The sequence below is a fragment of the Cetorhinus maximus genome, chromosome 10 (assembly GCF_964194155.1).
Source record: "Cetorhinus maximus chromosome 10, sCetMax3.hap1.1, whole genome shotgun sequence".
In the NCBI taxonomy this organism is placed as follows: Eukaryota; Metazoa; Chordata; class Chondrichthyes; order Lamniformes; family Cetorhinidae; genus Cetorhinus; species Cetorhinus maximus.
This window is the reverse complement of record NC_135888.1, coordinates 122,403,307-122,415,370: the sequence shown is the minus strand read 5'-3', so window position 1 is coordinate 122,415,370 and position 12,064 is coordinate 122,403,307. Positions and strand designations below refer to the sequence as shown.

The 12,064-nt window shown below is 42.2% G+C and overlaps 1 protein-coding gene across 5 annotated transcripts in view; it reads left to right on the top strand.

Annotated features, from left to right (window-relative positions):
- The window catches only part of hmgxb3 (HMG box domain containing 3), a 77,034-nt gene that overhangs the window by 53,551 nt on the left and 11,419 nt on the right, over positions 1 to 12,064 (top strand). For all 5 annotated transcript variants that reach the window (XM_078551066.1, XM_078551064.1, XM_078551063.1 and 2 more), the window contains exons 17-19: positions 3,548 to 3,732; positions 5,262 to 5,481; positions 6,780 to 6,913. In XM_078551066.1, the coding sequence (XP_078407192.1) occupies positions 3,548 to 3,732; positions 5,262 to 5,481; positions 6,780 to 6,913 (539 nt within the window). The remainder of the gene's footprint in view (positions 1 to 3,547; positions 3,733 to 5,261; positions 5,482 to 6,779; positions 6,914 to 12,064) is intronic.

The following is a 12,064-nucleotide window of genomic DNA, read 5'->3' as shown; positions in this document are numbered from 1 at the left end:
AGACTTGGGCGGAGAAATGGCAGATGGAGGTTAATCCGGACAAATGCGAGGCAATGCATTTTGGAAGGTTTAATACAGGCAGGAATTATACAGTAAATGGCAGAACCCTTAAGTGCATCGACGGGCAGAGGGATCTGGGTGTACAGGTCCACAGGTCACTGAAAGTGGCAACACGGCTGGATAAGGTAGTCAGGAACGCATATGGCATGCTTGCCTTCATTAGCAGGGGTATTGAGTATAAAAGTTGGGAAGTCATGCTGCAGCTGTATAGAACCTTGGTTAGGCCACACTTGGAATATTGCGTGTAATTCTGGTCACCACATTACCAGAAGGATATGGAGGCGTTGGAGAGGGTGCAGAGGAGGTTTACCAGGATGCTGCCTGGTCTGGAGGTTATTAGCTATGAGGAGAGGTTGGAGAAACTTGGATTGTTCTCACTAGAGCGACGGAGATTGAGGGGCGACTTGATAGAAGTTTACAACATTATGAGTGGCATGGACAGAGTAGATAGTCAGAAGCTTTTTCCCAGGGTGGAGGAGTCAATTACTAGGGGACATAGATTTAAGGTGAGAGGAGAAAACTATAGAGGAGATGTGCGGGGCAAGTTTTTTACGCAGAGGGTAGTGAGTGTCTGGAATTCACTGCCAGAGGAGGTGGTGGAAGCAGGTACGTTAGTGGTGTTTAAGAGGCAGCTTGACAAATGCATGAATAGGATGGGAATAGAGGGATATGGACCCCGGAAGTGCAAAATGTTTTACTTGAGGGGCAATATGATCGGCGCAGGCTTGGAGGGCCGAAGGGCCTGTTCCTGTGCTGTACTTTTCTTTGTTCTTTGTAAACTGATGGGGATGTGCAGATAATTTGCAGGTCAGAACAATGTTGATGAACAATGAAAATAAATTTATTTTTGTAAATAAAATGATGGCTTTACATGTAACTTCAATGTTGTGAGGTTATATAAATGTAAAGGCTAATGCAATGGTTCTCAAATTTTTTTGGTTGAAGGACCCCCTTTTCAAATTGATTAGTAATGATGGGATCCCTCATCTAAATCACAACACTATATATTAATCATAAGAAAGTGCTGCATAGCATATTTTGATAATGTTTTTTAAGAAAACATATTTGCTTACAGGAATCAGGTGGTGTGGATGTGCCTGTTTCACACGTCATAGTCTGTCTATTGGCAGAAGAATGGAGAGGAGAGGACTGAGAAAGCAGTAAGGGTGCATGGAGGGAGCAGAGCAATGATGGAGGAATAGAACAAGAACAGGAACATGGGGTGGCGGAGCAGAGTACACTTTCTGACGCCACTCACTTGTTTATGCCTGACCACGGTATCCTGAGAAATTGCCTACTTGTAAGACCAGCACTGCATTGCGGAACCCCTGAAACTGCAGAGTTTGAGAATCGCTGGGCTAATGGACTCAAGTTGAAATAAGAGAGCTGTAACTGCCACAAGTGTAGTTGCACTTTTAGTCTAGCCAAAGTGAATGTTTCTCGTGTGTGACTAGAAGATGAGGAGAAATCTGTAGTAGCAGTCCAACAAGCTGAGCTGTTTTCTTCCTAGCCATAATAACTGTTTGATTTTATTCCTGATCAAATCGTTGGTTCTCTCTGCATCCATTTTTACAAATTGTGTAAATTATTGCATTGAATTTATTCTTTTTTCCCTCATCCCCTTTTCCTTCTCTGCTTTTAAATCAATCCATTTCATAATTGGTAAAGGGATATAATGATCGACCATCCTTAAGTTAACAGTAAATTTGAAATCTCTTATAGATGGATTACAAAGATAACTGATTTGGAAATGGAAAGGCCTGGCTGCATTTAGGTTGTGTTAGTCTGAGTTTTGGGCAAATTGTTAGAACTGAGGGAGTTTTGTTCTGGATCTGAACCTTGTGAATTGGGCATATTGATATCGAAACAAAGTGTATAGAGAAGCATTCTATTCTTCGGCATTGACATCACTCATAAGCAGAACACCGATACAGTATTTTTAAAAAGCACGGAAGTACTTCTGATCGCTATTTAAAGCCATTTCTTTTAAAACAATGTATTTGCTTAAAATAATGTTGAATTTTTCATCCCATATTTAAAAGTCTAATACTATCCTGTATTTGACCAAGACAGATATTATCAATTGATGCATTTAAATTAAATTTCCTTCATAACTAGTTCATAAGCAATGTTTCCAGCTAACAGCCGAATGGAAAACTTTTGAGCTACATTTAACACATAACTGCTGTGTGTTGCATTGGGTCTACAGCACAGAAAGCCATTGGGCCCAAATGATCTCTGCCAGTGTTTATGCCCACATGGGCCTCATTCCCTATCAACATGCCCTTTTATTCCTTTCTCCCTCATGGGCTTACCTAGCTTCCCTTAAATGCATCAATGCCATTTGCCTCAGTGTCTCCAAGTTCCATATTCTAACCACTCTCTGAGTAAAGAGGTTTCTCCTGCATTTGCTATTGGATTTTCAGTGACTTATCTTATCCTTATGGCCCTGAGTTTTGTAGTTATATAGCCTTTCACAATCTCATGACATCCCACCAAACACATCACAGTCAACTCAGTATTTTGAAGGGTTTTAAAAAAATGTTTTTTAAAAAAGTTGTGATTTGATTCAATCCCCCACTTATATTTGGGTTAACCATGGGATGAGGTTGCAGAATAGGAATTCAGCGTGGCTAAGTGTTATATGCATGATCTAACAGAAGCAAGACAATCTAACAGTAAAAAGACATGAGCTTGCATGCCTGGTGTTAAGACTTTGGTATTTTTCTCCAACCTCAATTTAACACGTGGTATTGATAGATTAGCTGCTTTTAACTAAGAGACAGCTGTTTTAACATGGGGTAAATGCACCTTCCAGCACTGAAAAGGAAACTTCGAAAAATGTGCTTAGTTATAGAGTCGCAGTTAACAGTTTAAGATTTAATTCTGGAAAGAGTAAGAGAATTCCAGTCAACATTTGCAAAGATTTGAGCAATGGAAAACCTTCATTTAGTCAAAACCTAAAATGGAGTGATTTTAATTATTTTTTAAATTATAAAAAGTTCTCATGTTTCACTGTAGGTTATAGACAAACATATAGGAGATGGAAGAATCTAGGAGAAAATCATTGGATTGCTGCATTCTAGTCATTGATATACTCCGTTGAGCTTTCCAATCACTGAGGATATTATAGCCGAGGCTCATGTTAATAAAAAAAAACTTACCTGTCTTGTCTTCCCCCTTTGCCGCCCTCTCCCCACCCCAAAACTTACCTAACATTTAGGAAATACTTCTGCAGATCCATGATGGTGGCCTCCTGCCTTGCTCACTTTCTTATGCTGCTAACGTCCAGGTCATTCCTGCCAGGTTTGGGCAGGAGTTGAAACTTGCGACGTTGATGAGGCTTGGGAGTTAAAATGGCTTGGGCCCTACATCGATGATTCGGAATAAGCAGTAGGTTCACCCCACCAGCCCCACGCTGACCTTTTGCCCCCCCCAACTGAAACTTCGTGCTGTTGTCTAATATGTGGACTGATTTATTTTCCAGAGAAGATCTTGTCTGATGAGCAGCTAAATCAGCTTCAAGAGCTTCTGTGGAATGGTTATTGGGCATTCGAGTCCCTCACCATCCGTGACTACAATGACATGATTTGTGGGATCTGTGGAGTAGCACCTAAGCTGGAGGTAGCACAGAGAAGCCCTGAAAATATTCTTGCACTGAAAAATGTTGAGGTATGTTTTAAAATTAGTGACTTGATCAATCAGACTTTACAAGTTTTTGATTACCTGCGTAGCCTGCTCAATTGGATGAGCCAGCTTGTCTTTGTGTTCCACTTAAATGATTAACTGCCTCTGCTTGGTCTACAGTCATCTAAAGCCCATACCCAGATTATTGTCAAGCAATTATTCCTGGGTATCTTATCTAAATGATATGATTTGCATGAGATTTTATTGACCGATTGATCAACTGAATTTTTTTTTGATGCCTCCAGATTTGACTATAAAACACTTCTTTTTGCAGAAGCAATATGAACCTGCCAAGTCAGAAGTACCTTAACTTTCGAAATTCCGGTCTTTCACTCTGTCACAGTCCAAATTCGCAAGTTCCAGAAGCTAGAGGAAAGCATATCAGCTGCAGTGACAAAATGATTGGGTATCAATGCAGGAGGAAAATGCTATTAATTTCATCAGGGACCAGTTAATTATAGTAGGAGCATTGGTCCTGTGATTGTTATTAATTTATGCCCTCTTCGCGATACATAATATCTCAAATTCTCATTTTTACCAGCCACTGAAGGTGGACAGAGATAACGTTTTCACCCCTGTTAGTCTGTTTGTAAACAAAAACCAATGGATGGATTTTAACAAAACTTGGTACACAGATAGGGTACGGCCCAAGGAAGAACTGATTAGTTTTATGCCAAAGAAGCGGATCTGCATCCTGGAATTCTTTAAAGGAGCCATTAACTTTGGGAGATATTTTGTTTTAGAATGGTGTGGGTTGTTTTATTTAGAATGTTGTCGATTGTCACATCTGTTAGGGTGGAATTTCTCTCAAGCTATCAAAATATGAGCAGAATTTTCAGAGCAGGTTGTTGGATGCGGCCTGAAGCCACCTCAAAGATTTCTTTTTTCAATTTTGTAGTTACAGAGCATCAACCAGGCAGGGAAAAGCCTCAAGAAAGAACTGTGTAATTGTAACAATTTTGAGTCAACACAGTGTGGCGGAGGTGTGGGCTCTACTGAGTGCCTTCCTTATATACATATTTTGCCTTACTGTTAACATAGTTTTGCTTTATACAAATCCAGCTTAATGTGCAGGCAGGTAACCTACTGTCTTAACGTAGATCACATCACAACTGAGAGAAATCCGGTATTCATCTGATGGTCACAGACACTTTTTGGTGATGCTCTGGAGTGGCGACGCTAGCTGCTATCTCATTTTCCCCGACCTAATTGCTTAGGAACTGAGACCAATTACCTTACTCTAGCCTGATATCAGCCAAAATAGCACACATTGGGGATTAAACCGAATATCTTCCTGATCTTGTACACCTCAGTAGCAGTAGGTGTGCATTTATGCTCTGAATTATGGCGTAATCCCTCATATGGCTCTCAGTTAACTTTAATGTTATTTTTTTTCGCTGATGCAGCAAATGAATTCAACATGTTGGGAACGCACAGCATGTAGCATTAACCAAGTACACTACTGCATTGCCTTTTCATGTGTACCTTTATCCTTTTCTGACATTCTTTTCCAGTTTACATGGCCTGATTTTCCTACCTCAGATGAAGTAAACGTGGAGGATTTTTGGTCCACAATGGAGAATGAAGCCATAGAACAAGCAGTATTTCCATCCAGTATCCCCATCACAAAATTTGATGCCTCCATAATTGCTCCATTCATTCCGCCACTCCTGAGGGCATCTGTTGTGGTTAATAGTGAGAAAGATAAAAACCCTCAGCCACAGCCAGTTGCTGGTAAGACACAATTTTTGTGTGTTTAAATGTAGTGTTTCTACACGAGTCCCTGATCTTGATGCATGGACAACAAGGAAGCACTGACCAGAGGCTCAGGATTTCCTGATTTCCTTCCTACATTGGGTAGAGCAAAAATTAGAGGAAGAGTCATAATATATTCCTAGCAGCCACCAGCAATTGATTTTTGCTAATAATCAGCATACAGTTATTAATCCAAAGTAACTTAACCATGGATCATTGCTAGATAATCATTTTTTGATTATGATACAAGCATTAATCTCTCATTTTAATATATATTAGCTATATGGGGTGGAATAATTCCAGGGGTGGATGTGGTGGGGGGTTTGGGGACACGGGCCCCCCCATCCCCTCTGGAAACCACGTCGGTGTGAAGCCAACCAACTCTATACCAAACAGCCCCACAGCAATAAAGCGCTGCAGGGCTCATTAACAAGGGCTAAGTAGGACTTCCGCCCCTCACTGAGGTGCAAGTCCCGCTCTCTGGAGATGCAGCTTCATTAGTCCCAGCAGCGCCAGGAAGGCATCAGTGGCAGCTGTTGGGACAGCAGTTGAAGAGAAGAGCCCAAGGCCTCGGGTCCCCGGAGCAAGTAAGCACGAGGCCTTGGGCCGGGAGGGTTTGGGTGCATTAAGGAAAGGGCAGTGGAGGGGAGAGGGTTGGTTTAAGAGAGGGAGCTGGTAGGAAGGAAGGGGGTTGTTCAATCTAAGGGGGGCTGCCCAGGCCAAATGTATTATTGTGTGGGCCATAACACAATTGGCACGGGCAACATATTATTAAGGTCAATGTTCATGATAACAAGCCTAATTAACCCTTAATTTGCCATTTTATTATGGCGCCTGCCTAGCCGCTGTATTATAGGAGTGAGCTCGGAGGTGGGTGGGAAGGTGGTGGGATGGGCACCCATCCCATTTTGCGCGCCTTCCCACTGGAAGCACACCTGCTGGAGGCCCATAAAATTCATCCCATGGAGTTCACAGGGTCTCGATCTTCATTGAATATTTTGCTACGTTATAGGAGCTATATAAATACCAATTCTTCTTGTTGTCAACCATGACCTGCACCACTTGTCAAAAAGATTATCACTTCTACAATATCTGCAGCACTAGTATGGTTTAAATAAAGATGCTAATCATAATTTAATTTATCTTTTTTAAAAGAAAAGAATTAAAGGTAGAAAAATCCTTTGAAATATAGATATTTCACATCATCTTACAGATCATAGAGACTTATTTGTGTGATTGACCCAGAATGAATTACATGCCATTCCTGCTTTCAACAGGAAATCCAAGAATGCTGGTGAGACTGTTACACGATGAGGTTTTCAAACCAGAGGAGCTCAACTCCTACAGTGAAGCTGAACTAAAAAACTTGCTAGTGTCTTGTGATATTCCATTTCATCCCAGTGACTCCAAGGTAAGTCGTCTGTACAAAACAAAGAACGTGAAACAAAGATTCAGCCTATACAGCTCACCTCCATCCACCACCCTTCCCCTCCATTCGTATCCTGCTTCAGAATGCATTCCAGCCTAAATAGTTTTGACCTTAAACTAGTACCTTGCTGCTCCATGCAGAGTAGGGAATTTGTGCAGTTTCATTTTAAATACTTCAAATGAAGTACTATTTAGTGCATTCAAGTTGAATCCCTGAAGTAGGATCAAGCCCTGCAAGGTGTACAAGATTATGAGGGGCATGGACAGGGTGGATAGGGAGCAGCTGTTCCCCTTAGTTGAAGGGTCAGTCATGAGGGGACACAAGTTCAAGATGAGGGGCAGGAGGAAAAACTTTTTTGCCCAGAGGATGGTGACGCTGCCTGGGAGGGTGGTAGAGGCGGGTTGCCTCATATCCTTTAAAAAGTACCTGGATGAGCACTTGGCACGTCATAACATTCAAGGCAATGGGCCAAGTGCTGGTAAATGGGATTAGGTAGGGAGGTCAGGTGTTTCTCATGTGTCGGTGCAGACTCGATGGGCCGAAGAGCCTCTTCTGCACTCTGTGATTCTGTAAATTGCCTTCGCTGACTTTGTGCTATATCAGAAGATTAATCATTGAGAGCATGACATATTTTGACTCTAATTCCCTGACTCTAATTCTTTAAACTTCAGGGTTGGAGCGACATATCATTCTGGCCACATTTAATAATGTTAGTAGGTTTTGGGAGGAGAATATTTCTGTGTTGGAATAATTAATGCTGCAAGCCTTGATGTAATCATAATGTACGGATCTTTAAGGCAGGTTTATTGCTGGTTAAAATCTCAGATTTTGTTAAGGGATTTTTTTTTCAGTCCCTATTTTTAACCAACAGAAATAGTTTTGGCTATCTATCTTATCCGTCCCTCTTAATATCTTGAAAACCCCAATCAAATCACCCACTAATCTTCTAAATTGCAGGGTGTACAACGTTTGCTTGTGTAAAATCTCCTCATAATTCAACCTTTGGATTTCAGGTATCATTCTAGTAAACATACTCCCTGTAAGAGCAGATGGAGGGAGAAGCTTAATAAGCCAATCCTTAGAGTCTTATTGTTATACAGCACAGAAACAGGTTCTTCAGCCCATCATGTCCGTGCCAGCCATTCTAATCCCATTTTCCAGCACTTGGCCCATAGACCTGTATGCTATGGTGTTTCAAATGCTCACCTAAATACTTTTTAAATATTGTGAGGGTTCCTGCCTCTATCACCCCGTCAGGCAGTGTCCCAGATTCCAACCACCCTCTGGGTGAAAATATTTTTCCTCAAATCCCCTCTAAATCTCCTGCCCCTTACCTTAAATCTATGCCCCTTGGTTATTGACACCTCTGCTAAGGGGAAAAGTTTCTTCCTATCTACCCCATCTATGCCTCTCATAATTTTGAATACCTCTATCAAGTACCCCCTCAACCTTCTCTGTTCTAAGGAAAACAACCCTAGCCTATCCAGTCTCTCTTCATAGCTGAAACACTCCAGCCCAGGCAACATCCTGGTGAATCTCCTCGGCAAGCTCTCGAGTGCAATCACATCCTTACTATAGTGTGGCGACCAAAACTGCACACACTACTCCAGCTGTGGCCTAACTAGTGTTTGGCATTGTTCAACATTTTCTTCTTCTGAAGCATTACATGCTTGCCTGACCAAGTGACATTTCATGGCACTTTCACATTTGAGACATACGTACATTTCTGGTCCTCAAGTATTCATAACATTAAAAAAAGGCTCTCTTTTGATCAATGTAATTTCACCTTAATTTCTCCACAGAACATGCTTTATAGGTTGCTGTATTCTGATAATCCTTGTGAGAATTAATGGGCAGAACTTTGCCGTCAGCGAGCAGGGGGCGGGGCCCGCTCGCCGACGCGTAAAATGACGTGGGATGACATCGGGCACAACCCCCAATGTCATCCCGCCATATTTAAGTTTTCAGGAAGGCGGGGGCACAGCAAAATCAGCTGCGGGCCCGCCGACCTGTCAATGGCCAATTGAGGCCATTGACAGGATCGTTGAAACAATTAAAGGACCTGCCCGTCCAACCTTAAGGGGAATTTTGGGGAATCCCCCCCCACCGCCCGCACAGGAAGCACATAGCACCTCCCACCGGATGTCACACTGGGCGGACCTTAATTGGCCCGCCCACATAAAATGGTGGCGGGGCCCACTTTTCCACCGGGGATCAGCTCCCCGCCCGCCGGAGATTGGGCCGGGCTCGCCCGCCCGGTAGGCAGCACATTCTGCCCAATGACTTCGTAAATCTTCATATGTAAAATAAAAATTGGATAAGATCCTGTTCCTATTATAAAAAAAGAAGTTTCATTGACCACAATGAACAATTTCTCTTGTATCATTTAATCATAACCCAAGTTTTAACTTTTTCATTTCAAAATCACTATCTGTGAGGTTTACTGTTTCCTGATATTCAGTTCTATAAGATAATTTGCTAAAATTGCTGAGGTTTCTCTTTTAAGGATTGAAGGAAGTAATCGATTGAAATAGCCTAATATTTCTATCCAAAAATATTGATTTTGTTGCACACTGTGGTAATAACCCAAACAGTTAACCAGGATAATTTTCTGACTGATTCCAATACTGTTTCTGTAGTCATAGGGTGGGTAGAGTAATTGCTGAGTATTTTGTATTTTATGACATTGAAATTAACTATCAGTCTAACTATCAGACTGTGAAGACTTCCTTCCTCGTGTCCTTTTCAAACTTGTACCATCTGGCTTCCAAACAGCTCAAGAGAGTTTTACATGGCTTTGCCAGTTGTGAAGGGGATATTTAAGCTGGACTGTTGTCTCCCACAGTCTGTTCCAGTGCATTGTGAACTTCAACTCTGATCCTTGTAATCCAGCTAGTACTTCACATCTGTATGATGAAGGTTGCCAAAAAATTTCAGTTGTTAACCAATGTTAGATTTTACATTAAGCTATCTACAATGCAATCAGCTGGGAATATGTCATTCTCAAAAAAGCAGTGATATTTGCAGAACTCCTGTCTGCTTGTCCAACAGCTATCTACCAAAAGGCCACTATAGCTTCAGTTGTATTGTTGGGAGTTAACATATGTTCCATTATCACCATCTCTTTCCTATTTCCTGTTTACCCTAATAAAACCATTACTCTTTGTTACCCTGGCTGTTTCCCTGGTACGGCCCTCATCGCTGCTCCCTTAAGTCCAAGGGATGCAGCCTTGAAAGCATAGGCAGATGACTGGTTTAATGATGCATGCTTGATCTGGCTAGATCAGTTAAAACACTATCTGGTTCTGCCCTCATCTGCTAAAACTACTCACTATTTCTGGACCATCCTGGAATGCAAACACAGCCCCCTTCTGTTCTCTGCAAATCCTCTTCCATGTCCCCTCCATTCTTACCTTCAACAGTAAGCATGAGGAGCTCATGGACATTTTTGTCGCTAAGATCAAGATAACCCAGTCAGCTAATTCTGCCACGCCCCTCCCTTCCACCTGCCCATCCGGTCAAATTTTCTGTAATGCATTCCACTGCCTTAGCCCTGAACTCGCGTCTTTCTCTAGTTCTTCTCTACTTTGCCTCATGCCCTCTCTGAACTCATCTTCTCCATGAGACCCACCTCCTGATCCGTCAATCCTGCTCTCACTAAACTGCTAATCACCCAGCTTCTTCTCCTAACTCCCATGTTAGCTGATATTGTAAATGTTTCTCTCTCTCTTCAGGCATTGTACCTCTCTCCTTTAAATCTGTCATCATCACCCCATCAAAAAAACCAACCCTTGACCCCACTGTCCATGCAAACTGCTGCACCATCTCCAACCTCTCTTTCCTTTCCAAAATCCCTAAGTGTATTATCGCTTCCCAAATCCATTACTGTCTTTTCCCAGACTTCAATGTTTGAATCCCTCCAATCAGGTTTCCGCACCTGTAACAGTACCAAAATAGCTCTTATCAAAGTCACAAATAGTATTTTTTTATTTGTTCACGGGATGTGGACTTTGCTGGCTGGGCCAGCATTTATTGCCCATCCCTAATTGTCCTTGAGAGTTACTTAACAAAGTGTTACTGTGATAAAGGTAAACTTTCCCTCCTTGTCCTTTTCAACCTGTCTCTAGCCTTTGACACAGTCGACCACACTATCCTCCAACAAGGTCATTCAGTTGGTGGGACTACTCTCACCTGGTTTCGTTCTTATCTACCTAATCACAGCTAGAGCATCACTTGCAATTTTTTCTCTTCATGCTTCCGTGCTGTTACCTTTGTTGTTCCCCAAGGATCTATCCTTGACCCCCTCCTATTTCTCATCTACATGCTGCCCCTCAGTGACATCATCTGAAGGCACAGTTAGTTTTTACATGTATGCTGACTGCACCCAGCTCTATCTCACCTTTCTTGATGACGCTACTGTTGCTAAATTATCAGACTGTTATTCCAACATCCGAGACTGGATGACCAGAAACTTCCTCTAATTAGATATTGGGATGACTGAAGCCTTTATTTCTGGTCCACTCTCCAAATTCAGCGCCATAGCTACTAACTTCCTCCCTCCCCCTGGCAACAGTCTGCGATTAAGCCAGTCTGTTCACATTTTTTCCAGAAATAAGCTTCTGACCTCAAATTCCTACCATCATTAAGACCATCTACTTCCACCACTGTAACTCTGCCCCTTTCTCAGCTTATCTGCTGCTGAAACCCTCATTGATGCCTTTGTTACACCTAGACTGCACTGTCCCAATACTCTCCTTGCTGGTCTTCCACTTTCTACCCTCCATAAACTTAAGGTCGCCCAAAACTCTGCTGCCTATGTCTTAACTTGCACCAAGTCCCGTCTCCCTATCACCCCTGAGCTTACTGACTTAGATTGGTTCCCAGTAAAGCAGTGTCTTGATTTTAAAATTCTCATCCTTGTTTACAAATCCCTCCATGGCTTCGTCCCTCCTTAAATTCTTTAATCTCCTCCAGCTCAACAACTCTCTGATATAGCTGTCCTTCTTGAATTTGGGCCTCTTATGGAACCGCAATTTTAATTGCTGCAGCACTGAAGCTGTGCCTTCAGTCGCCTATGCTACAAGCTCTGGAATTCCTTCCCTACACCTCCCTGCCTTTTACCGTCACTTTCCT